Source organism: Adiantum capillus-veneris, chromosome 13, assembly GCF_014529385.1.
Source record: "Adiantum capillus-veneris isolate H3 chromosome 13, ASM1452938v2, whole genome shotgun sequence".
NCBI lineage: Eukaryota > Viridiplantae > Streptophyta > Polypodiopsida > Polypodiales > Pteridaceae > Adiantum > Adiantum capillus-veneris.
This window is the reverse complement of record NC_140943.1, coordinates 83,860,762-83,886,672: the sequence shown is the minus strand read 5'-3', so window position 1 is coordinate 83,886,672 and position 25,911 is coordinate 83,860,762. Positions and strand designations below refer to the sequence as shown.

The 25,911-nt window shown below is 41.0% G+C and overlaps 1 protein-coding gene across 1 annotated transcript; it reads right to left on the bottom strand.

The window, feature by feature from the left end:
- Window positions 1–5,302: 5,302 nt before the first annotated feature.
- Window positions 5,303–5,581, bottom strand: LOC147444364 (uncharacterized). The gene has a single exon (XM_086527837.1). It carries the CDS (start codon window positions 5,579–5,581, stop codon window positions 5,303–5,305), a length of 279 nt encoding a protein of 92 aa, XP_086383963.1.
- Window positions 5,582–25,911: the final 20,330 nt, after the last annotated feature.

The following is a 25,911-nucleotide window of genomic DNA, read 5'->3' as shown; positions in this document are numbered from 1 at the left end:
GCTTGCTCGCTACTCGTCTATCCTCCTATCCTCCTCGTCCTCTCTTGCAACAAGCTCAAGACCTCTCTCGTTATGAACTTCCTGCATTTATAAAAGTTAAATCAAATGGCTTGAAAATCATAAACTAATTTGAAAATCAATTTAAATAAAAAGAAAACTCAAAGTTACAAATATTACTCGCAAAAGGGCGTTCTTGTGGAAGGATGTGCTGCAAGGCTCTGTATCCCTGGTATGTCACCATCTTGATCTTTGCTGGGATCGGAGGTCCACTGTACAAAATAGATCCAAAGTTTAGGATTATTTGTATTCACATCATTCTAAAAACTATGGTATGAAAATCTATAAATATATACTTACAAAAGTTTCTATGAAGCCGGTCTTGCCCATGTGACCCAAGTGGGACATGTGGTCGCTCGCAACTCTAGTGTGTGATGCCTCCTACATTACATTCATTGAAAATAAAATGCTACTATAGTGATATTATAGGTGAATACATAAGTAATTTAATTAGAAATTCAAATTATAAATTGATGTACTTTTTTTTGCGGGAATGCTACTCGTAATCGCATCTCACGTCGAAAGTGGGTCCATGACCCCTCATGGAATCTTGGAGGCCTCTTATTTCCAGGGACCATAGAATACCTCTTGTTTGTGTTCACAATAAGAGGAAATGATATATGTTTGTATGTATAAATATATGCTTATATGTATGTATACATGTATATATGCATCTGCGTATGTACTTTAGTCAAATTAGAATTAACTGATTTTTTTAAAATACAGATTTTGATTCCTCTTGTACTCCATCGCCTTCATATTATAATCATGGAGACCACTCTCATATGATCGGACATGAAGAAGAGACTTCAAAGAAAGCCCCTTCAGTTTATTATGAAGAGGAGCGGATTCCATGTTGGTGCGATAGATGTAGATGCTTACTAATTGAAGGCCGCAACGCCAATGTCGTACACATGGGTTGGATTGGGGTGTTAATGCTCATACACCAACGCTTTCATATCAAGATGAAGATATGGTTAGTGTTCTTTACTCTAATTTATATTTATTTAAACTCTTATAGTTAATTGTATGAATAATTTAAATCATATCTCACATGTAGGGACATGCATCTCTAGTTGATAATGAGGATGCCATCTATGATCAAGCTTCTCATCATTCTCACACACGACATGGTCATGCAGTCCAAGAATTGCAAATGGATGTCTTGTGACAACCTTTCCCTCCTAGCCTTGAGAGCAAGACTCATGGTGATTATGCATTGCACAATTGTCTATTGTCTTTAGTGCATACATATAATCGTAGACACTATGGGTGATGGCATGGAAGATCTCTTCTAGAGATGGAGAGGTTTTTAACTTTTGGGGTGCTCGCTACATGATAGATCCTTCTAGACTTCCGAATTGAGGACATGGCCCATTCATTGCACAAATCTACAAGTCCCACCACATTCAGAGGTGGCCCTTATGTGATTTTTGTGGACCTATATATGGATGGGGCCCTGGGCATCAGTTGGCATGCTACATCCATAGCATGACCACTTATGTTTTGTGTCTCAATGCAGTATCCCTTTTAGATAGAGGTATTACCCATCCAAAAATTCAAATACTTTATGTAGATAGCAAACCATATACACATGGAAACATAGCCGGCTTAATTAAAAGTAATCGGGGAAGGAATGTAAGAGCCAATTGCACATTTGTGGAATGCGAAAATAGACATGAACCAGAGTACATGAGCAGAGATGTTCCAAGATTTGATCATTACGTGACGGTGATGAACTATTAATGAACTACAAATTCATAGGCCAGAAAGAGAACCTCCACCTCTAGATTGAATATGTAAAAGTTTATACAGGAAACGTGCAATTGTGGAATGTGTATCAATTTTTTGCAATATACACATCTATGTTTAATACTATTGATTTTTTTTGCTTAATCAATTTGTTTCTTTTTTAAATGCTAAGTATGTTTTACAAAATATTAAGTTTGATTTTAGTATATAAAATGCTTATAATTGTGTCTATGTGATAGGCTCCAGAGTATGATGTTGAAAATGATGGGCATCTACCTTCTCATGTCATCTCAAGTACATGTCAATTGAGTGAATGAAACTCCTTCTTGAAAGTGATCCAAACAGCTACGAGAGATTAAAGAAGCTATATGGTTCGCATTTTGACAAAGAGAACGATGTTGACAAGGATGTCATAGACGATTTTATTCATGATTGGTACGAAGAAAGTGAAGCATGTAATAACAATTTTCTTTTAGAATGGAAGCGCTAGAGCAAATCTACAAAGGAGCAAAAATTTGTCACGGGGTTAAGCGTGAGTTTGCTTATTATGAACCTCTAAAATCATTATGCTTGGAGTAATGCATCCATTTTTGCACTATTAAAGTAAATGTCTTCTTCATTGTCAATGTTTATTGCAATATTTTTGAATGTTTTAATACTTAATTTGTATGTGGTTTTTGCTTAAAATGTTGCAGTCTACTATCTCAAAAGTTCTTACCCTCAAACAACACCTTCCTACATCAAGAGATGAAGTGAAAAGCATGTCCAAACGATTGTATTTTGTATAGAAACAAATAAGAAAATGAAAAATCATGTCCAAAATGGAAAACATTATGTTATAAAGATACGAGTGGATTGAATCCCTTGTAAGGTGCTTCAACATTTTCCATTGGCACCCCATATACAACACATATTTCGAACCCTAGATTTAGCAAGACTTATGGATTGGGGAGCAAAGAATGCATCTATGGATAGGATTATGATAATTCTCGATTGCCTTGCTTTCAAACATATCAATACAAAATGGTCTAAGTTTAAAACATAACCATGACACATTAAGATGGGCACTGGTTTGGATGGTGTAAATCCATTCTCCATGTGCTCAAGTAAATGGTTATCTTGGCTAGTAGTTCTAGTTAACTACAATTTTCCATCTTGATATTATTTAAAATAAGAGCATTTACTTTTGTCTCTCATAATTCTAGGAAAACATCAAGTTAAAAACATTAACATATACTTGGCACCTCTAATTGACGACCTCCAAGAGTTGCAAAGAGGCATAGACATGCTTGATATCTAGCTGATCTCTACATTACAAAAAGATAGATTAGACCAAGTGAATAGTTACAAAACATTTAAAACAACACATAGATACGTATGCCCAAAGTATGTGGAGTCGAAGCTCCATCAATTGCTCTATGTGCTGACAAAAAAGGACACCACCTCCAATGGGCACAACCCGCCCGTCAATGTAAATGTTGCATGTGATGCCATAAGTGCCAACACACGTTTAAAAAGGTCCCTTGTGTTCAAAACTGGGTCTTGGTGAGGGTGTGGCAGACTTGTGGGACCTTGATCGAGCGGGTTGCGAGGTCAAAGAAGGTCCCGAGGCCGTAGAGGTGTACCGTTGAACTTGTCGGGTCTATTGTGTATCAGGGGCCTCCTGTGTGACCTCACCATTCCAATGAGTAGTAGCTAGATCTAGCAAAGAGGTCGTGCTATCATCACCAGTTTATCACGTTTTGGTGAGATGAAGTGATATTCTTATGTGCACAATATATATATATATATATATATATACACACACACACACACACACACACACACACATACACACATACATACATACTTTATATAAAAAGAGATTCAACCTGTGTGCTGCTCTTGCTAAAGGGTCTTGAGAAGAGTCCTTGTCTGGGCATACGGGTCTCAAGACCTCCTGTAGTCGGAAAATGCGATCCTCCAACTCCTCATCGGGGAGTTGCTTGTACTCTAGGATGTCCTCTCCTATCTGCTCCCTCAGAACGCCAACATCTCATAACATTATCTTCAGCACCAGTAGTAGCCCTACTCAACCTGAGGTGGGAGCCATTGAAATGATATGTTTGAAAGTTTTAGGTTTTAGTCAAGGTAAAACGATCCACAAAGCTTCTCTAAAGACGTTCTGTTTTATATCAAAGAAAAAAAGAGAGACTTTACACTTCTATAAATCTTTACTTATTTTCTTGCTTCAATGATTTCTTTTAGCATGAATGATGGTTCCATTTACTTTCCATGAAGAGATGGAATGAGAGAGCAGAAAAGATGAGTTCCCTGCTCCCGATTGATGGTGACCAAAATTGCAAAGAAGATGCAGATGGTGTGGACCCAATGTGCTACCAAGGATGTGTAAAGATCCAAGACAATGCAATGCCTCCTAGAGAATGATGAAATTGTCCAAGCAGATGGGAGATATGGTTCTTCAAACAATGCCAAGATGCTATCTATCCTTCTAATGTTGACTGCTTTGCATGCTTGTGAATTGCACTCCCGACGTGAGAGGGACAAAGAGTTGATCTCGATGATGTCGATGATGGACAACAATAAAGCATTCGATGCCGGTGAGGGAATGGCCGAGGTGAGGCTCTCTGGGCTGCCTACGTATTAGATTGTGATAGGAAACTTTCAAGGTGGTATCAATGTTGCGGTGACCCGAGAAAGGCAGACAATGGCACTATGTCATAACCTTTTTTGCAATATCATTTTTTGCATCAAATAGCCGTCGTGTATTGAATAGCCTTCAAACTGTCTCCCACTCTACATTTGCGAGAAGATATCTAAAAAATCTGTGTCTGTGGCATATTGGTCTACCACATCCTTGAAGATTCTATGATGTACCACAAAAATAGCTAAAACCAAGGGCTTGCGAGACAATGCATCTACACCACATTTTTCTATCCTCGTACATGGACTATGTGAAGGTGAAACTGTGACAGAATATTCGCCCATCTCATTTGATTTTTTGATAGCTACTTCTATGACAAGAAGTAGCATAAACTCTAATGGTCATTGCATTAGGAAGGGTATGGGGTATATGAGGGCCTCTTTATTTGGCAGTTTAAGGAAATATTTAAAACTTAATCAAGCTTTGACCAAGGGCTAGAATGGTGGGGTAGATAGCCTAGACATGCTTATATAAAATTACTTTTGCTTATTTTCTTAGAGAATTAATGCAGATTTTACTAGATCTAGTTGGAGTTACTCTCCCCCCAAAAGCACTTTTTCAATTTTCAAATATTAAAAGTTTCCCTCTCTTGTCCCCTCTTTGTCTTCTGTCTCTTCTTGTTTCTCCCCCTCCCAATGTTTCCCAAGCTCTCTTTCTCTCCCCTCAGTTGTTGCTGAAAAGTGTAGATCTACAATCTTTATCCCCATTCCCTCTCTCTAAAATGCTCTGACATCTCTCTCCTCCTCTTCTCATGCTAGGGCATCTTTTTGTAAAGTAGCCTACCACGCATCATTCTACCTCTGTGACATCTCCTTCTAGATTTGCAACCTCTTCCTCCATAGCTACAACATCTCCTTCTAAACTTGCAACCTCTTCCTCCATAGCTACGACATTTCCTTGTAAACCTGCAACCTCTTTCTCCATAGCTACAACATCTCCTTGTACATCTGCAACCTCTTTCTCCATAGCTCCAACATTTCCATCCAGACGTGCAACCTCTTTCTCCATAGCTCCAACATCTTCTCTTCTAGATCTGCAACCTCTTTCTCCATAGCTCGAACATCTCATTCTAAATCTGCAACTTCTAAGTCCATAGCTCCAACTTCTAGGTTCCCAGTCCACTCTCACTCTCTTCCCAAGATTTCATCTCTCTTTCAAGTTCCATAACCTCTTTCTTGACGTGCAACATCAACTTTCCTACTCTAGCTCCCTATCTAGATTTTCAAAAACCTTTTCACAGTTGCTGCGACATCTCTTTATATACTGTGTGTATGTGTGTGTGTGAACTATGCACTATGCAAGTAATTTCTAGCAAGAGTGTACTTGCTCATAGCTACCCGACAAAGGATTACAATGCAATAGAGATCTATTATACATCCAATCATGTTGATCTATTCTGACAAGTGGAGTATCGATGGGACTTTCTTAGAAGCACTCACATTGACCTACAAAAGATCAAGGAACCAGAGAAGGAACCAATCCAAAGTGAAAAACCTATAGCAGAAATTATCCTAAAGAATACCTTTCAGCCAGTGTCCATATGGCATGCTTCGGGTAGATGCGGACTTTTGAAGTGACACCCTTGTAGTTATTTAGTGTCTTTATTACCCTAGATCACATCATAGTGGTGGGAACCTCCTAATGCAGCCATCAAAGTCCTATATGATCTCCCACCCCGCTACTCCCCTCACTGATTATAGAAGCCCTCGTCTCACTGTGTCCATCTTGGGGTGGCAATTTTTAGGTGTGCTAGTTGATGGTGGATTTGGCATCAACGTGGCCTAAGTTCCTATACTGGCATTAGGTCTCTAGACTACCCAAACCGCCCCATTCTTCACAGGGACTTTTGCAGACCAGAGAACAATCTACCCCTTGAGCATAGTGGACAAGGTGCCTCTACAGGTACAAGACTTCACCTTCATCTTGGATTTTGTTGTGGTTCGTCTTCCCGAAATCGAGGGTGGCTTCCCCTTGCTCATTGGAAGACCATGGCTACGACACACTAAAATGCTACATGACTAGGGAAATGACATGATGTGGATTCATTTTCTGGATCCCCAATGCAACCAATTTGGCTTGAAGGGGGCATGGATCCGATGGTGCAACATAATTCCTTGTCCATGGATCCAACCTAGAATTGGAACAACCCACTCCACTTGATGAATCACAGGAGGAACTACTTGAGTGGTTGGAAGCTACAAATTCTATGCCTTGTTATGTGATCTCTATTCAATCTCTGTCGAAGACTCCATCTTCCAATGTTCTTCTAGTAGTTGGCCCCAATGTGCCACCTAGACTAGCAACAAGTGTCAAGGTCATAGAGGTTGATGACTCAGATGCTCCTTAAGTGGAAGCCTCTGAGCTTAGTGAGCCTATAAAGGACCATAGAAGAGTAAATAAATCTTCCTTACAAGAGTTTGTCCAACCCTCACCTCCTCTTTGTCTAACTCTCTAACCAAGGCAAAGCTCACCCCTGTGTCTGATGAACTACCCTTCGGACGAGCTTCCCCAAGCATGGCTACAAGAAGCATATGATGATTTCAATATTGATAAAAAATGTTTCAAAGGTCCAAGAAGCAACAAATTCTTCATCTATAGAGTCAACCTTGCCAGTAACCCTCCTAACCTAGTCAAGGAAGACAACCTCGATGACCCTGACAACCCTCATCCCATTCTTTTAGTAGCTTGGTTGCGGGATCACCATGTGCTACTCAAACAAGTAATTTATTTTATTCTAAGCTAGTTAGAAGCTTACAAGCACAACCCCAAGTATGTAGAAGCTATCCAGCAAGAAGCAGGTATCATTGTGTCCGTGGAGCACTCCGAGTGGCTATCACCAAATGGTGATATCTACTAATAGGGATTTCATTCACGTCTTTACGTGAAGTGAAAAGTGGTAATAACTCATGTTATTGTGACACTCCATGAGAGTGTTGATAACATCAAATTCACAAGCACCTTCTAGAACCGGCCGTTCATGTTAGACTAAGGGGAATTCTGTCTAGCCCGATGGGAACCAATAGGCACGTTGGCATGCCCGATGGGCTCGGCTATATCCTCCTCTTGCTCCCCATTTTTGGAGGTGGATATATAAACGATGTCCCATCCTTGCATCCGTCCATTTTGGCACATTTGTTGGCTTAGTTGAGGTGTTGGTTTTCATTCAGGTAGCTTTGATTCCTATATTTTATAACATCACAAAGAGTTACAACTTACTTCCTCTTGGCTGTCTATCCGCCTGGAAACAGGTTTGGGTAGGAAGCATCCTTGTGGAGGGTTTAGGTGGTGAAAGTGCTTGGGGATCATTTCTATGGCCGGAATGGAGTGCTCCTAATCACTAAACCTCCATATTGCTTTGTTATGTATAGTTACCTCCCTTGGGTGTCTATCCGCCTAGAAATAGGTTTGGATAGGAATCATCCTCATGAAGAGGTTAGGTGGTGCTAGTGCTTGGAGCTCATTTATATAGCTCAAATGGAGCACTCTTTATCACTACACAGATGTACTTGTCTGTCACGTTGTGACGTGTTTTTACGGAATGATGCAAGCCACCCCAAAGACTTTGGAAAGGGTTTTTTAATGCTTTTGGGTCCCTTATATGTAAATAAACCATGCTTGTACAAAGTGTACAAAGGCGGTGTGTGCCAGTTGTCTCTACGCATGCGGGCCAGTTGTGCGGGGTGCATAGTTTTGCTGTTTTTGTACATAGACGTGTTGAGACTTGAAAGAGTCACTTAGTACTTGAAAAATATGAACAAAATTGATTTTTTATCAGCTTGAGGTCATGAGTGAGTGGGGGATTTGACAGAGGAAGATCTAGCAGCAAGAAGCCCTGATTGCCGCGAGGGATAGAGGCGTTTGGGAGTAGAGCAGCCTGTCTTGCTAGTCGAGGGCCCGATGTGGTGCGTTGAGAGTGTGTCTCTCCTCAATGGGCTGATGAAAGTGGGTGCTTAGCTCTACATATTGACCTCTCTTCATCTTGTTTTGAGGTATGGTGGCTATGGTGTGTGCAGCTCCTTGTGGTGCAGCTAGTCGAGGGTAGACTATGTGTTGCAATGCCTTGCTTGTACATATATCAAAGGGCAAGGTTTCCCCCAAGTTTTCCATCACCTTTTTTGATTTTTTTTGCTGAACTTTTTGGATTTTCAAATTAAGCTTGATTTGAGTGGGTTTTGGTCAAGCTATGTGTATATATGGGAGCGGCTATGGAAGCCCTACTAGCACATGGAAGGGCGTTTGAAAAGAAGTGAAGCTCTTTGAGTTATGGTCAAAAGCGCAGAGATTTCCATGGTTTTTTTCTCACTTTTTTCCTTGATTTTATTGCTTCCTTGGTGTCTTTGAGTGCAATGGAGTGTAGTGGGAGTTGTAGCGGTGTAGAGGGAAGTTAGTCGAAGCTAGTATAGGTTGAGTGTGTGTGAAATTGAGAAAATTAGTGAGAGAAGATCAGCCCATATTATCTCGAGAGAGCTATACTCTTCATCCTCTTTTCTTGGTGTTGGTTTGAGGTGTTGTAGAGGCCAACCCCCCAATACTTCACATAAACTGGTGCCCCCACGGAGGAGAAGAGAATCCTTCTAACAGGGTTTTGATCTACAGATTGGAATCCATTTGAAGATCAACTCAAGGCCTATGGCGGGAGATGGGTATGAAGTCTTCAAGGGTGGGAAAGGAGAAGATGTGGACAAGTTCATCCGAAGGATCGAATTGATTGCATTGAAGAGCAATAGGGACGATGGTGCATTCAAGGTACGTTTGGTGAGTTTGCTACTTGAAGGTGAAGCACGTGAATGGTATGAAGATAGGCTTGAAGGTGGTGTAAAGGGAGATTTGAATCTTCTTTCTCATGCCTTGAGAGAAGAGTTTGAGAAGGAGGATGATCCTGAGTATTTGTGGAGAGAGCTAAGCAAGCTGCAACAAGGAGAACATGAAGACATCAATGTGCACATAAACAGGTTTGAAGCTTGTTGGAGAAAGATCATAAAGGGACTTGAAGAGAATCAAATGCCCCCTGATTTCTTGAAGAAAGATAGGTTTGTGGTTGTCTTACATCAAAGCATTAGAGACAAGGTGGAGCTCAAGGACCCAGGGACCTACAATGAGGCAGTAAAGGTTGCTAGAGAGCAATGGAGAAAGAAGGTGAGAAGGCATGAAATGGCAAATAGGGAAACAGAAGCAAATGTACATCAAAGGGATGGTTATGTATCAACAAATAATGTGGTCGAGCCTTTGCCTTTGGATATGCATGTTGAAAGGGAAATCCATGTAGAAGCTCCAAGAGTGGACAATAGAGGACAGGAATCCTTTCACCAAGACATTCTAAGATTGACAGAGCAAATAGGAAACCTCAACCTTGCTATGCAAGCTATCCAACAACAAGTAAGAAGACCTCAAGGAGAACGGCCTCAAAGGAAAAGAGGTGATAATGTGATGTGTTACAATTGTGGGGAGAGAGGGCATATATCGCCCAATTGCAATCAACCAAGGAGAGAGCCAGGAGGTATATATCCTATCATAAAAAGACAAATAGTTAATGAAGGCAATGTAAATGGAAATGTGCAACCTCTCCAAGGTCAAGGACTTGCACAACAACAGGGACAAAATCAAGCTCAAGCAACTCCGCAATTTAACGTAGGAATTTTGGAGGCAGTTGAGGAGGGAGATGAAGATGATGAGGTTGATGTCTTTGCAAATAAGAGAACAAGGGCACAAAAATCAGGGAGTGAAGGCCTTTTCAAAGAGGAAAGAGCAAGGACAAAGCCAAGGAGAGATGTAGATAAAGGCAAGGCACCTATGGAAGAGGCTGAAAGTAGTAAGCAGGCAAAGGTAAGGGCAAGAAGAAGGAAGATAGGCATGGATGATTTTCAGCTTGGGAAGGGTCAATCAGCATACAATCTCTTAGAAGACTTGAAGAACAAGAGGGCCGACATATCATATGGGCAACTCTTGCATTTGAGCTCAAGTATGAGAAGGCATTGGCATAAACTAGCTAGTGTTAGAAGGGTGAAGGTAAAGACACGCGATGCACATGTAGTGCAGCTTCATAAAGTTACTGATGTTTTGCCTTTGGTTGATGCTTGGATACATGGAAGGAGGGTGAATAAGGAGTACATGGATGGTGGAGCCCAAGTGTGCGTTATGACAGAGGAAACAATGCAGCAATTGGGATTGTAGCTCACAAGCAAATCCTTGTTCAGTGTGAAGATGGCAAATAGTAGTAGAGTGAAATGCTTGGGAGTTATTCATGACTTGGAGCTTAATGTTTTGGGTCAAAGGTCTGTCATGGACATTCATGTGATGCCTGCAAAGCTTGGGGCATATCCAATTATATTGGGTAGACCTTGGTTGATTGCTATGAGGTCACGGTAGGACTGGTACAGGGGATGTATTGACCTCTTTGTGGACAGGCCTAAAGAGAAGAGGATTAGATATGATATGAAAACATGTAAGGTGCTGAAAATTGATGATGAACCATCTATGCATCAAGATTTATCGCCATCCACTTATGACATGTGTGACAGTTCTTCTAGTGCATCCTCTACATGTACTGACGATGAGGTTTATGATCAAAGTCTTCTTGATCTTGATGTAGATCTTTGTGGGATACATGTATATGATGAAAATTGTGATAAAGGGGATGCTATGAGATCAGAAAATGACCATGGGGCTGATCATGAGCCGAATGTACCAAAAGCTGAATTAATGGATATGCTTGCAGGTGACCTGACTAGTCGTGAGAGAGAAGCATATGACGCATTGTTTGATAAGTATCCCAAGTTGTTTGCCAAAGATTATGCTCAAATGAGGGGAACAAAGAGTGTTGTTCACAAAATAAAGCTTAAAGAAGGTGCAAAGCCTGTTGCTCAAAAGCTAAGGAGATTGGGCACCATTCAACGAAAGGTGTTGGAGATAGAGGTGAGTAAGCTTTTGCAAGCTGGTTTTATCTACCTTGTGGATGATGCAGAATGGGTTTCCCCTGTGGTTATAGTCCCAAAAAAGGGAAATAAATGGAGAATATGTTTGGACTATAAGCCATTGAATGCGGAAACAAAGCGGCATCATTATTCCCTTCCCTTTCAGGATGAGATTTTGGACACTGTTGCAGGTCATGAGAGATATTCGGTATGTGATGGGTTCAGTGGGTATTTTCAAATTGGGATTGCATATGAAGATCAAAAGAAGACCAGCTTTTTGACCCCATGGGGAGTGTTTTGCTATAGGGTGATGCCCTTTGGCTTGATGAATTCTTATGCGAGCTTCCAAAGTTGGATGGACAAAGTATTGGGGCCTTACCTTGGAAGCTTTGTAAAAGTCTTTATGGATGATTTTTGTGTTTACAGTGATAGAATGCTTCATGTGAAAAATCTTGATATGGTGTTTAAAAGGATTGATGATGATGGGGGTCAACTCAATCCTTTGAAATGTAAAATTGCAAGAGCTAGAGTGATACTTCTTGGCCATGAGGTAAGTGAGAATGGGATAGCTCTAGATCCTGCAAAAGTGGAATGTTTGCTTATGATGGAGAGTCCTAAAAGTACAAAGGAATTGATGAGTTCTATACAAAATCTAAGGTACTTGTCAAGGTCTTTTTGTATGCTTGCTGAATATGTACACCCTTTGCAAGAAGCAACACAAAAAGACCCTTTCCTTTGGACAGAGCATGAGCAAACAGCTTTTGAGGACGTCAAGGAAAAGCTATCTACATTACCTTTGATGATGCCTCCTTGTTGGGATGAAATGTTTTATTTGAGCTTGAGCGTGGGTGAGCATGCTATTGGTGCAGTATTGATGCAAAAAGGAAAAAAGCAATCTTATATGAGGCCGGTTTACTACATAAGCAAAGTGAAAAATGATGCACAAAAATCTTGGCATGAGATCGAGCAATTGGTTTGGGCATTGGTATATGCAACAAAAAGGCTGAAATCTTATCTTATTTGTAAGCCTTTTGTGGTGTTAACATCATGTAGTTTATTGCCTCATGCACCAAGGTATCCTGGGGATAGTCCTAAATTGCAAAAGTGGATACTTAGCTTGCAACAATTTGACATGAGCTTTACTAAGGAGGATAGTGTGAGAGAAAATATGGCGGATATGCTCACTTTTAAAGAGATTCATGCAAGGAGTGAGTTGAAGAAAGATTTGGAAAAGAAGATAGCACCAAGCCCAACTATGCATGCGGAGCTTCAGGATGTAGAGGGTACCTTATACTTTGACGGGGCTTTCAAAAGGAGCATTAATAAGGGCACTATTGGTTATATATTTGTGGATAAAAATGGAATTGAGTGCTGGTTTGGAAGCCAAGAAGTGGATGTAAATAGTAATAATGAGGCTGAGTATGCAAGCCTCTATTTGGGCCTGGAAGAATGTGTCAAAAGACATGTAATGAGGCTTTTAATCAAAGGTGATTCTATGTTGATTGTGCGGCAAGTTCAAGGTACCTGGAAGGTAAATCAAGAAGGCATGAAGGGCTGGTTTTTCAAAGTGAGGAAGTTGTTAAAGTATTTTACTTCCTTTCAAATATGGCATGTACCACGAAATATGAATGTAAGGGCTCATGAGTTGGCGGAACAGGTGTTCACAAGGATGTGCATGCGGTGATAATTAGAGAGCCAAGGTATCTAGGAAGGAAATCCCTCCATGAGGAAGAACATGTGTTGCAAACGGGTTTTGCAAGAAAGGGATTGACTTCTCAACAAAGGCATGCAATCACACGGAGAGCTATGAGGTATGTCTTGATTGGAGAGCAAATGTATCACAAGGGGGCTGATGGTGTCATGAGAAGAGTTCTCTACCATGATGAAGTTTTTGATTGCTTAAAAGCATGTCATGAGGAAGGATGTGGAGGCCATTTTGGAGTGGAAATTACAAGAAGGAAAGTATTGAATGCTCAACTTATGTGGCCAAGTATGAATAGGGATGTTGTGCATTGGTGTAGAAGCTGTCACGAGTGCCAAATATATCAAAAGAGAAAGCTGATGCCCGAGCCTTTGAGACACATTGTAAGCTATGGACCTTTTGAGAAGTGGGGTGTGGATGTAATTGGTCCTCTTCCAGGCACTAGAAATGGGAAGCACTACATACTTAGTGTAGTGGATTATATGACAAGATGGCCAGAAGCAAAGGCTAGTAGAGGGGCTACAAGCAAAGATGTATGCAGCTTTATTTTTGATTGCATATGTTGTAGATTTGGAGTGCCGTTGGAGCTTGTAAGTGATCAAGGGAAAGAGTTTAGGAATGATCTTATCACTGAATTGGTGGAGAAATTGGAGATCAAACATAGGTATGCTACTCCTTATCATACACAATGCAACGGGTTGGTGGAGGCATTCGATGGAGTTTTACAGAAGATATTGTTCAAGCTTGTGGAAGAACATCCAAAAGATTGGGATATGTATTTGGAGAGGGCATTGTGGGCATGTAGAGTGACCCAAAAATCATCCTCGGGCTCATTTTGAAGCATAGTTTGGTTGAGGAGGAGCATTGAAAAGAGAGACTGGCATCTATGCATAGCCTCTTGTTGGATAGAGAAAGTGCCATTAGATACTATGAAGACTTGGGAAGAAGAAGGGCTGATGTATTCAATGAAAATATAAAGGAAAAAGGGCTATGTGAAGGCATGTTGGTTATGAGGTATAATAGTGCTTTGGACAATACCTTTCAACAAAGTTCAAGGCAAAGTGGGAAGGTCCTTTTGTGGTGCATAAGGTGTATGATAATGGAAGCTATTAGCTCAAGGACTTGGATGGAAAGATGCATAAGGCAAGAGTCAATGGGATCGGAATCAGGCCTTATGTGACCAGAATCATGTGATGAAGCAAGAAATGTACATGAAACACTTGAAAGTGTTCCATGCTTGTTGGGGGGGCAATATGTGACGTGTTTTTACGGAATGATGCAAGCCACCCCAAAGACTTTGGAAAGGGTTTTTTTAAGCTTTTGGGTCCCTTATATGTAAATAAATCATGCTTGTACAAAGTGTACAAAGGCGGTGTGTGCCAGCTGTCTCTACACATGCGGGCCAGTTGTGCGGGGTGCATAGTTTTGCTATTTTTGTACATAGACGTGTTGAGACTTGAAAGAGTCACTTAGTACTTGAAAAATATGAACAAAACTGAGTTTTTATCAGCTTGAGGTCGTGAGTGAGTAGGGGATTTGACAGAGGAAGATCTAGCAGCAAGAAGCCCTGATTGCTGCGAAGGATAGAGGCGTTTGGGAGTAGAGCAGCCTGTCTTGCTAGTCGAGGGCCCGATGTGGTGAGTTGAGAGTGTGTCTCTCCTCAATGGGCTGATGAAAGTGGGTTCTTAGCTCTACATATTGACCTCTCTTCATCTTGTTTTGAGGTATGGTGGCTATGGTGTGTGCAGCTCCTTGTGGTGCAGCTAGTCGAGGGTAAACTATGTGCTGCAATGCCTTGCTTGTACATATATCAAAGGGCAAGGTTTCCCCCAAGTTTTCCATCACCTTTTTTGATTTTTTTTGCTGAACTTTGTGGATTTTCAAATTAAGCTTGATTTGAGTGGGTTTTGATCAAGCTATGTGTATATATGAGAGCGCCTATGGAAGCCCTACTAGCACATGGAAGGGTGTTTGAAAAGAAGTGAAGCTCTTTGAGTTATGGTCAAAAGTGCAGAGATTTCCATGGTTTTTTTCTCACTTTTTTCCTTGATTTTATTGCTTCCTTGGTGTCTTTGAGTGCAATGGAGTGTAGTGGGAGTTGTATTGGTGTAGAGGGAAGTTAGTCGGAGCTAGTCGAGGTTGAGTGTGTGTGAAATTGAGAAAATTAGTGAGAGAAGATCAGCCCATATTATCTCGAGAGAGCTATACTCTTCATCCTCTTTTCTTGGTGTTGGTTTGAGGTGTTGTAGAAGCCAGCCCCCCAATCCTTCACAACGTTTAGTTACCTCGCCTAAAAATAGGTTTGGGTAGTGAGCATCCTCGTGAAGAGTTAGATGGTGCAAGTGTTTGGGGCTCATTTCTATGGTTAGAATGGAGCGCTTCTAATCACTGCATTGACGTAGTTATTTGTTATGTTTAGTTGCCTTCCCTTGGTGTCTATCCGTCTTGAAATAGGTTTGGATAGGGAGCATCATTGTGAAGGGCTAGAAGGTGCAAGCGCCTAGGGCTCATTTCCATGGTTGGAATGGAGTGCTTCTGATCACTACACTAGCATAGTTGTCTTCCCATTTCTATTACTAAAATAAATATTTCACTTCTTTTTGCTTTATGTTTATATGTATATTATTTTACTTTATACAATTGTTCAATAAAACCTAATTTTTTAACGATTGTATGAATGTATAGGTGGCTTGTGAACTTGTCATGGATGACAATGCTTGCTCACAAAACATTAATGCATCTACGTCTAGTGGTAAAGTATCAAACAATGGAGCTTCCAATAAAGGGAAGCACAAGGCCGATGGTGTTAAGGTGCCAGGGCTTGAGTGGCAATTTGCTGAGAACGTAAGATCATTTATAGATTGGCGTTGCAAATTATGTGGCAAAGAAAAATCAAGAGGTACACCTCGTATTAGGGAACGCTTCCTTGGATCAGGGAATGGAACAACTAATAGGTCTAATGGAGGCAGATGTAATGGTGTAGGTCATGAGAGTGCTACAAAACGCTTGAGAGAGTTGTTAGGAGGTGTAGCCAATGCAAGGTGACCTAGAATACCTACTCCAAGCCGTTATGCTTCAGAGCACCAAGGCAGTGCTACCTCAACACAAGGTGGACAAAATAGTGGTACACCCTCCATGCCGGCCAACACACACACCGACACACACACACACACACACACACACACACACACACACACACACACACAAAGAGCTAGCACTCAAGATGGATCGCTCGAGTACCAGTTTTTTTGAAATGCATAGAATGAGGAAAGTAAGTCTAGAGCAAATCTTTCGATCAACTGTTCTTGAAGAGGCACAATTTGCTCTTGCACAAGCTATCTATTTTAAAGGAGATTCTATGTTGATGGTCACACGAGAGTCATGGAAGCATGCATGGAAGAATACCAGTGAGTATGGGGCTGGTTTTTCTCCTCCATCATATATCATCAAATGCACACAACATTCTTGGATAAGTGCTTTGTAGACACCCAAAAAGAAGCTGATGGATTGATCTTGAAATCAATCGATCAAACGGGATGCACTATAGTCAGTGAGATGGATGGTCAAATGTCCAACGTAGGCCGCTGATTAAGGTAATGCTATTCAATCCTCGAGGGGAGTGCTTTATTAAATTGGTTGATAGCTCAGGTGAGATAAAGTCAAGGAGTTATATAGCCAATATAATCACAGAAACAATTGATCAAGTTGGTGTCCAAAATGTAGTACAAGTGATAATGGACAATGCCAAAAAATGCAGAGTAGTGGGTCATGTCTTGGAGGAGAACTTTCCTAGCTTGTACACGTTTGGTTGCAATGCATATAGCTTGAATCTTGTGTTGCAGGAAAGATGACACTGATTGATTCAAAATCATTATAGATAAATCAAGGAAGGTGGTGAAGTTTATTTTGAAGAGACAAAATATGCTAGACATGTATCGACAACGTATGCCCACAATATTGAAGCTTCCATATGAAACCAGATTTTGCACTAACTTTGTGACGCAACACGGGAGACCGAAATACATTGATAACGAAAAATACAGAGTACACAAAATAGATATATGAGTTGAATTGAATCTAAATGGATGTAAGACTATCATTATAAGAAGATCATAGCTTGTTTCAAAACCTCCCGATCACCCCGGAGCTATCTCAATCTCAATCTCAATCACACTCTCACTCTCACTCTCAATCACAATCACAATCACAATCACACTCTCAATCTCAATCACAATCTCAATCTCAATCTCTTGATGGCAACAATGATCATAATCGGAATGGCAACACGATCACAATCTCAATATCATGACACCTTGCACAGATCCCATTTTACTTTGTAGAGTAGATATCACATTGGTTTCTGCAATGTCTCTGTATATTTGTTTGTAAGCAAACATGTTGCTGCTTCTAGGCTATCCTGCTGGAAATTTGATTCTGTCATAACTTTGTCATACAAACTCAAAATATAATATTACAAGTACTCAAAACGACAAGAATAGGTCTGGTCTACAAGGCAACGCGGACAGAATTACAAAAACTCTCTTTTGGCTATAAACGTAACTTTTAGGTCGCGATTCAAAGCCTCTATTTTTTGGGTATCCATGACTTTTTCAACTTATTTTAAGCTTACCTATGTATTTCAAGCTAGAACCCATAGAAATAAAACATTGATATTGATGAAAACATCAATTTTTACTACGTGTTTATTTTACAATCTACATCCAAAAGATCTTTTATTCAATAACTATTATTAAAAAGATCTTTTATGTATTGTGAAGAGAATATATTTTCTCCCTCAATGTCTCAAACTCATTTGTGTATGACTAATACTCTCTATCTCATAAACTATTCAACAATCTTTTAAACCATATTTAACAAAAGATCTAATCTATTGCATTCTTTTTTACTTTGAAAACTCGGAAACATAGTCCTATTACAAACTTCTACACTGTGGAGAGTCTTTTGCAAAATAAAAATGTTGTTTTGGAGGCGTTTGTTTGTGATGGCTTCTATGATTGGGAAGCAGAGAAACCAGAACGAGTAAAAACAAAGGTTCAATCCATGAAAGTGCTTATTGATGATAGAAACTTTTGGTATGATGTTGGGGACACATACTTGGTGATGAGGCCTGTGATGATATCTTTGCGTCAGTTTTATCTTAAGTTACCGATATAGGGGAAGGTGTACATGGGCTAGTATAATGTTCAGGAGAGCTTGAACTCTCCTTCAGAGCCAAAAAATTATCAAGCCTTGGAGAGCAGCTTTTAATAAGACTAAAACATATATCTTAAATAAGTATGTACATGCTTGATGGGTTAGTGCGCATAGCCCACTACACAGTGTTACTTTTTTTCTTGATCTAGAGTACTAGAACATGGATTGTGATGAATTAGATGAGGATGTGATTGAAGACTTCTATGATGTAGTAATTAATTTCTACAACAATCTAGATGATCAAGCGCAAGCAATCACCGACATGAAAAAGTACAAGTTAAACGATGGCCTTTTCAATTTGGAGTTTGTGCAAAACCTTGCATCATAATAACTAGCATGGAGATGGTGGCTCATGAATGGTGCTTTGGCGCCTACATTGCAGCAATTGGCTGTTAGGGTTCTTGCACAATGTGTCGCCAATTCAAGTTCCAAGAGAAACTAGAGTATGTACAACTGTGTACACTCGACTATTCGTAATCGGCTTCTTAGTGATCGAGCTGAGAAATTGGTTTACCTATATTGCAATCACAGGCTACTTAGCAATATTCAATCAGAAAGTTAAAAAGAAGATATATCACGATGGACTATGGATATGAATGAAGATGACCAGGAGAATGGGGAAGAGGTGACAGTCAAAGAATTTGAGTTCTGTGAGATTGGTAGATGTACTTTGCTTGAATTGAATTGAACCTTGAGGTGGATGATTTTCCTCCTACTTGGCAACGAAGGGCATTGCGGAGCAACAATGTAAACATAGATAGCATTGTAGGTTAACACTTCATTTAGGTGCAAAATAGTTGAATGTCATGTAAATCCTTTTTTTTGTGGCTTGTGGCTCGTGGGCCAAGTGACATACCACAATTTTTATTTTATTGTCATTTAACACGGTAGTTTGAATATTGTCATTTATGAATTTAAAAAGTATCATAAATTTTGTTTGCAACTCCAATGGGAGACTTTATACACTTCGCATTTATAACATTCCTTTATGCACCAAGGAATACTATCAAACCTTCACAAATCAATTTACCACCATTAAAAAAGTCATAGAAATTTTTACAAGGCTTCAATGTTCATTGCAAGGGAGACATATACAAGGATCATAGAGTCACTACAATCCACTTCAGGTTAAGATGTTGACAATTTACAAAGATAAATTCAAATTAGTCAAAATAGAGTCTCTCTCCCTTGCAGTTGCCGCCAATAAGCGTTGATAGTCTTTATCCATTTTGGATATGGAATACATAAGCTCGTCAATCGGAGCCTTGTTAATGTGGCACTCTTTTTTATTTACCATGTTTTGCATGAGACATGGAAAATTATACATGTGGCCACAAGCTATTCTGTCGTGTCCACTCCAACTATGGAAAAAGTGTTCGCAAACCGGGCAAGGGCCCACTGCATCTGAAGTGTAACCTGGAGGTGTCCGCAATGTGTTAGGATGCTTGATCATTGTCATGATCGATTTTTGTTGAACCCGTCCCTCCATTCCATGGAGTTCACACCTAAGCACCTTGACATCTCTCTGTAACTCCTTGTTATTGCTTGAGTCCCCTCTCCTTGTCAACTATGTGGAGGTACAGAGTTGTGTTTGCAATTCCTCCACAATGTCATGTGTTTGCAAAGCGGAGCCAGCCAATGCATATCTTAGCTCCTCTCGTGATATTGTAACTGTCTCATCCACTATGCTCTTATTGGGGGCTCTGCTGTTGAAGTCCACTGGCTCATTTTGAACAAATTGGACGTATAGCATCTTTGCAAACCACAAGGGACAATCTGTGTGGTTTAGTGTACTCCCTGTACATACAAGGTATAGAGCTTTGGCATGTGTGAAAATGTCTAGCACAATAGACTTATCTAACTTTCATCTTCCCTTGCAGATAGAGAATTCAGACACATTTGGCCATACTTCCTTGATCATCTCTGTGGTGACGTCTTTGTTGATGTCTTTCCATTTCTTGCCATTTGTGGAGACCCACTCCTCATTGGTCCTTGCCGGCAACTCTCGCTTGGTCATTTAGGCCATTTGCATCTACAAGTGCACGCAAGCGATCCTATGCTTTTTTAGATTCTCACACTCGTCCATACCTGGCACAAACACATTTCCACTATCTCAATTTTGCATCACAGATACAATTGCAAATCCAATGGTACACCTTGGTTTAAGCTATCACAACACACCACAATATATATTAATCACTTTTTTCCATGAGTCCATCATTATAAAAGGACTTTATTTGCAAATATAATGTCCAAATTTCAACAAAAACTATAACAACACACCACATTCTGCATTGATCACTTTGCACCATGACACCATTATTATAAGAAGAATTTACTTGCGAATAGATGTCCATATTGCAATAGAAAATATCACAATACACCACATTCTGTATTAATCACTTTGCTCCATCATTATAAAAAGACTTTACTTGTGAATACAGATCCCAAAATTCAACATAAAATTTCACAACACACCACATTGTGTATTAATCGCTTTGCACCATGACTCCATCATCATAAAAAGGTACAATTTAACTCAATGGTCCATGAATATACAAAAAGCTCCATTTACATTTGTCAGATAATCCGAAAAAGACCACTGTTTACAAAAGTGACCAAATTAGACTAAAATCTAGGCATCATCTCACTAAGTAGACGCAAACACACCTCTGAGTTGTACTCTAACATATATAAATGCTCACTCATTGTCTGCAATGTCTTTCTCTGCCTAGGTGGTTGTTGTAAGTAGTTTTTTTGCATTATAGTGACAATCATGCCACAGTTAGTTTTCTTTTGCTTTTGCCATGGCACATTGTAATGCTCTGAAAAATCTTTGCACCAATCACATAGTTTCTCAATGCAGAAAGCAATTGCATAGGTGTTAGTGTCTTTTGAATACGGACAAGACGATTTTGGGTTGCAAAGCTCGGGGGCCCTCCAAGGACGTAGGGCATGCTCTATGGGGCCATTGATGTTGGTTGCTCACTTTTCAATGCCCACTCGCAGTGCCAACCCCAATCAGTGACAACCACATGCGGCACACCCTCCTTAGTGAAGTCAGTCATGATGTTCCATGGGTGCAAGTCACAGTGTATAATTCCTTTATTGTGTGCATGTGCCATGGTCTTCACCTGAGCATTCATAAAAGAAGGCGCCCAATTAAGCATATGCTTGCACATCTCTAAGTCTTGCTCTGTGGGAGGGCATCTAGGATCTTCCTTTTGAGATGCCAGTATGTTATAAAATTTGCCTTTGGGTGGTAGAACACACTCTAACATGTCACCCAGATCCATTCCATTGAAGCGAGGAAGAACCAAGGACCATGTCTCTTGGTGTGTTTGTGCTATGCATCTAACGATGCCCCTGTGGAACAATTTCACGATCGCCTCTAGAGTGAAAGATTGGCGTCTCTTTGTTGCATCTCCTTGGAAGTCTTTGACCACATACTGCACTTCTGGTGGCAACCAAGTGACTCCTTCAATTGTTCACTCTGATACAACTCCATAGCATCCTTTCCCAAGATTTTGACCACGTTTGATAGCTTTGGGTGTGAGGTAAACACCAATGGCACACTGAGACATAAAACGGGTGCCTAATAAATGCTCGCGATCTGTGTGGGCTTCTGTATCTGATCTTCCTACTACTGCACCTTGAGAGGACGCTGGTGAATAAAAGATGGATCTAGCTTTGTGGCTATGGATATCTTGAGCATCAATATTGTGCACTATTTTTTACTTTGACCTCTCTACACGCCATATATGAGTCCAATGCTGTAGCTTGACTAGATCCGCATCCGCTAGTGCTTCAACACCCAAGTATCTTAAGCATTGTGTCATATTGCCCACAATAGATAGTATTGACCACAATACTATCTATTAGCCTACGGATAACCTTTGCATCTACAACTGAGAAGTGTGCCTGAACTGCTTCAATTATGGTATCAAACAAACGATCTCTGCACGTCTCACTCTCCAATATAAGGCGATATCCTCCGTGGTGGTTAGGGCACATATACACATGACCAACAGAGTTCTGATCTTGGCTTTTAACTGCTTCATTTCCACAGGATCCATGTATTCTACAATCATCACATATTTCATGATTTTTAAAGAGAACATAACTGTAAATTTTATAAGAAGTATATAGTTCATGCATTGAAACTAACGATGACACTAGCTTAAAGAGTAGGCAATCATTCAATGAGAGTGACGACAGCTCCAACCTAGTAGTAGGGTTGATGCCGAGACCACCACTGAACTAACCCAACAAAATAGGGCATCATTCAATGCAACTAACTACACCTCCAACCCAATAGTAGGGTTGATGCCAATAGAAACACCGAACTAATCCTAAAAAGCAGGGCATCATTTGATGGCTAGAGATGATGCCGAAAGAAACACCAAACTAGCCTAAAAGTGAGGGCATCATTCAATGAATCTAGTGACACCTCCAACCAAATAGTAGGACTGATGCCGAAAGAAACACCAAACTAGCGTAAAATCAAGGGCATCATTCGATGAATCTAATGACACCAGAAGCCCAGTAGTAGGGTTGATGCCAAAAGAAACACCAAAATAGCCTAAAAGCAAGGACATCATTCAATGAATCTAACGACACCTCAAGCCGAATAGTAGGACTGATGCCAAAAGAAAGAACGAACTAGTCTATCAGCACATATATCACTTATAAAACATAGAAAGTAGTCTATTAGCTTGTACAACGACACTCCTACTCCAATAATAGAATGGATGCTGATAATAAGGCTAATAGAACTACCTAAAAATTGAACGTAACCAACCATGTTCTGCAACGACGCTTCCCGTCCAAAATAGAACCAATGGAAAAGTAAACACAATGGTCAACACGTTCTAAAACAGTGCCTTGGTCTAGCGTTTCATAATGACACTTTCGGTCCAATATTAGGATCAATGCGCGGGTGTGAAAAGCAAGATCAACATAATAGAAAAAAAGTATACCAACTTAAAACAAAGTACTTAAAGAGCTTATGAAATTAAGCTAAAATTTATATCGTAATTTTTTGTCTTCCTTGTGAGGGCTTTGAAAATTCTGACAATTCTTTGGTTGGACACCTAGGCAAGTCAAAGGTGCACAGCATGAGACTTGTGAAGAAAATGGGGCCCCTAGGGGCCCTATTTATAGATACCTTGGGGGCCCGTCGGGCTATAAAGCGGACCCACCCAGCTCGCAGCCCTCCGGGTTTCCTTGTAGCCTCGCCTGGGCCTGACGGGCTACAGACCTGTACCGACGGGAAAATCTCACCGGAACTCCCAGTCCCCTTCAAGTCACCATGCCATTTTCTATGAATGTGAAGACTTGTGAATTGAGAAATTTTGTTAGTTAACAGTGTGATCACAAAAAAAAAACACGTAATCACGTGAATTTGAAATCCATGTCTACCAAGAAGAAGTCCAATAAAATTTGTGTATGTGTCGACTACCACGTTCCAACCCCTTTCACAAAACGCATGCTAGAAGATGGAGGCAGGGTGGTGAAGTTAGCAAGAGGAGGGGGGGGCTGGCGGTGGTGAGGCTGAGGTGAAGGAAGTCTCTTCAAGAACATCATGTTATAGAGGGTCAAATCGGTTCTCTATAGGAACCCAATGCTGCTCGCATGTCATAGGTCTACCAACAGAGGGGGTCTAGGATGACAAGCCTATCCCTAACAACGACAACCATGCACCTGATGCGAGTCATCAGTTGATTGGGCACTAGTTTCTGAAGAGATTCCAGGTTGTGCACCCTGAGTCTGTTTGTTGTGCGTGGCTAACCTTGGTAGGCTAAGTCTATGGCACAAGTCGAGTTCTCCTGCGAGGACAAGCCTTCATAAGATGGCCCATCCATCCAGTCATCCACCACTCAACCTAGGTAGTACAGTTACCTTCGAGAGAGTGTGGGTTTCCCAAAACAAAATGCGTAGCATAGATATACTTTCTACCTTGGTAGCAACTGAAGCTGGCATGCACAGTGCCTCCAAGACAGTCCCAATTTTGAAACCAATCCTGGATAGCAGTGTGAGGTACTCTCTCCTCCGGCCAAGGAAGTAGACCGACATGGGCAAATCTGCTTCCTTGACAAGAACATCAGAAGCTGGGTCAAACCATGATGCCACTGTAAAAAATGGACCTAACTATTTGGATGGCCAACAAGATCATTCAAATGACCTTGATTGCCATGTAGGGAGTGTCACACTCGATCTAGTAATAGCGACGCCCAAGGATTTGTATATTAATAATATTTCCCACCTCTGAGAGAAGGTGGGCCTAGAGGAGATCACATACCTCGCTTGGGCCTTGGACAGGTCCCGATAATTTTGCAAATGACAGAGGTGGTCTGAAGGCGCTACACCTCTGCTGCAAGGCTTGCTTGCTCCGTCTACGATAGAGCAACTCGGATGGTGGGCTCTACAAGGTCGAGCGAGGGGGCTTTATTTGAGTCCCTCTAGGATGGAGCAACAACCTCCATCTATGTTTGTTGTTGTGAAAGACAAGAGGACGAGACGAGGGTGAAAGAGGCAATTCAAAAGTGAGACCAACGCAAAAAGGAAGGGGGGGGGGGGGGGGGGGGGGGGGGTTCAATAGCAATGAGCACATTCAAAACGGTCACTTCGTAAGTCCCCAACTCAACTCCTTTTCTACACCCATACAGTAAATACACCCATGTCACTCCTTCCCCTATCAGAATTCACATCTTTCTTGTACCAGCTTGTAGGGATGAGGATATTGACTTTAGGGTTGGATTCTCTTTTCTCTTGTGTCGGAGATGTCAACAAAAGTGGTCAATGGATAGTGTCTCCACCTATATCAAGATCAAAGTCTTAAGAGCTCCCCCATCACTTGAGCGACATGGGGATAACTCATTTGCGCAAGGCCATCAGACAATGCTCAGGGAGGTGTATGTATATCTATTGTGGATTACTTGAGGCTTTGTATTGTGGACAGAGGGTGATTGTGCCTAGGATGTCCCACTGTCTTACTATGGGTGGAAGCATGCTAAGGTGTCATGCTTTTTGTGCTAGTTAGCATGTGCCAACAAGCATATATATCTTGTAAGCATAAGGAGAGTGGTGTTCTTCAAGTGTGTGGGCCTCCATTGTAAACTGTTAAAATAATTTTTAAAAATTGGCCCCAAATTCAAATGAGCTTGAAAATTTACGATGAGATGTTACTTCAAAGTAGTGGTGGATTCATGGATGCATGGAAAGAAACAGAGCGTAGGGGCCACTGGCAAGAGAGAGGGGGGAGGCAATTGGGAGCTATAGGCCGTCCCTCAATCATAGCTCACTAGGTTGCCCTCGTGGAGAATAGCTCGGCATAGCAGTCAGCCACTTCCGATGACGACTCGCTTGACACTCCACGAAGTAGGAAGTCGAGGAAAAAAGCTTCTTCAGGTTCTCCTCCAGACCGCAAAAGTGTGAATCTGTCTGAATCCCAAGAATCCCCAATGCCAAACAACATGCATGCAGGGAAGGGGAAGAACGACTCAGGTACTCTCTCTCTCTCTCTCTCTCTCTCTCTCTCTCTCTCTCTCTCTCTCTCCCCCCCCCCCCCC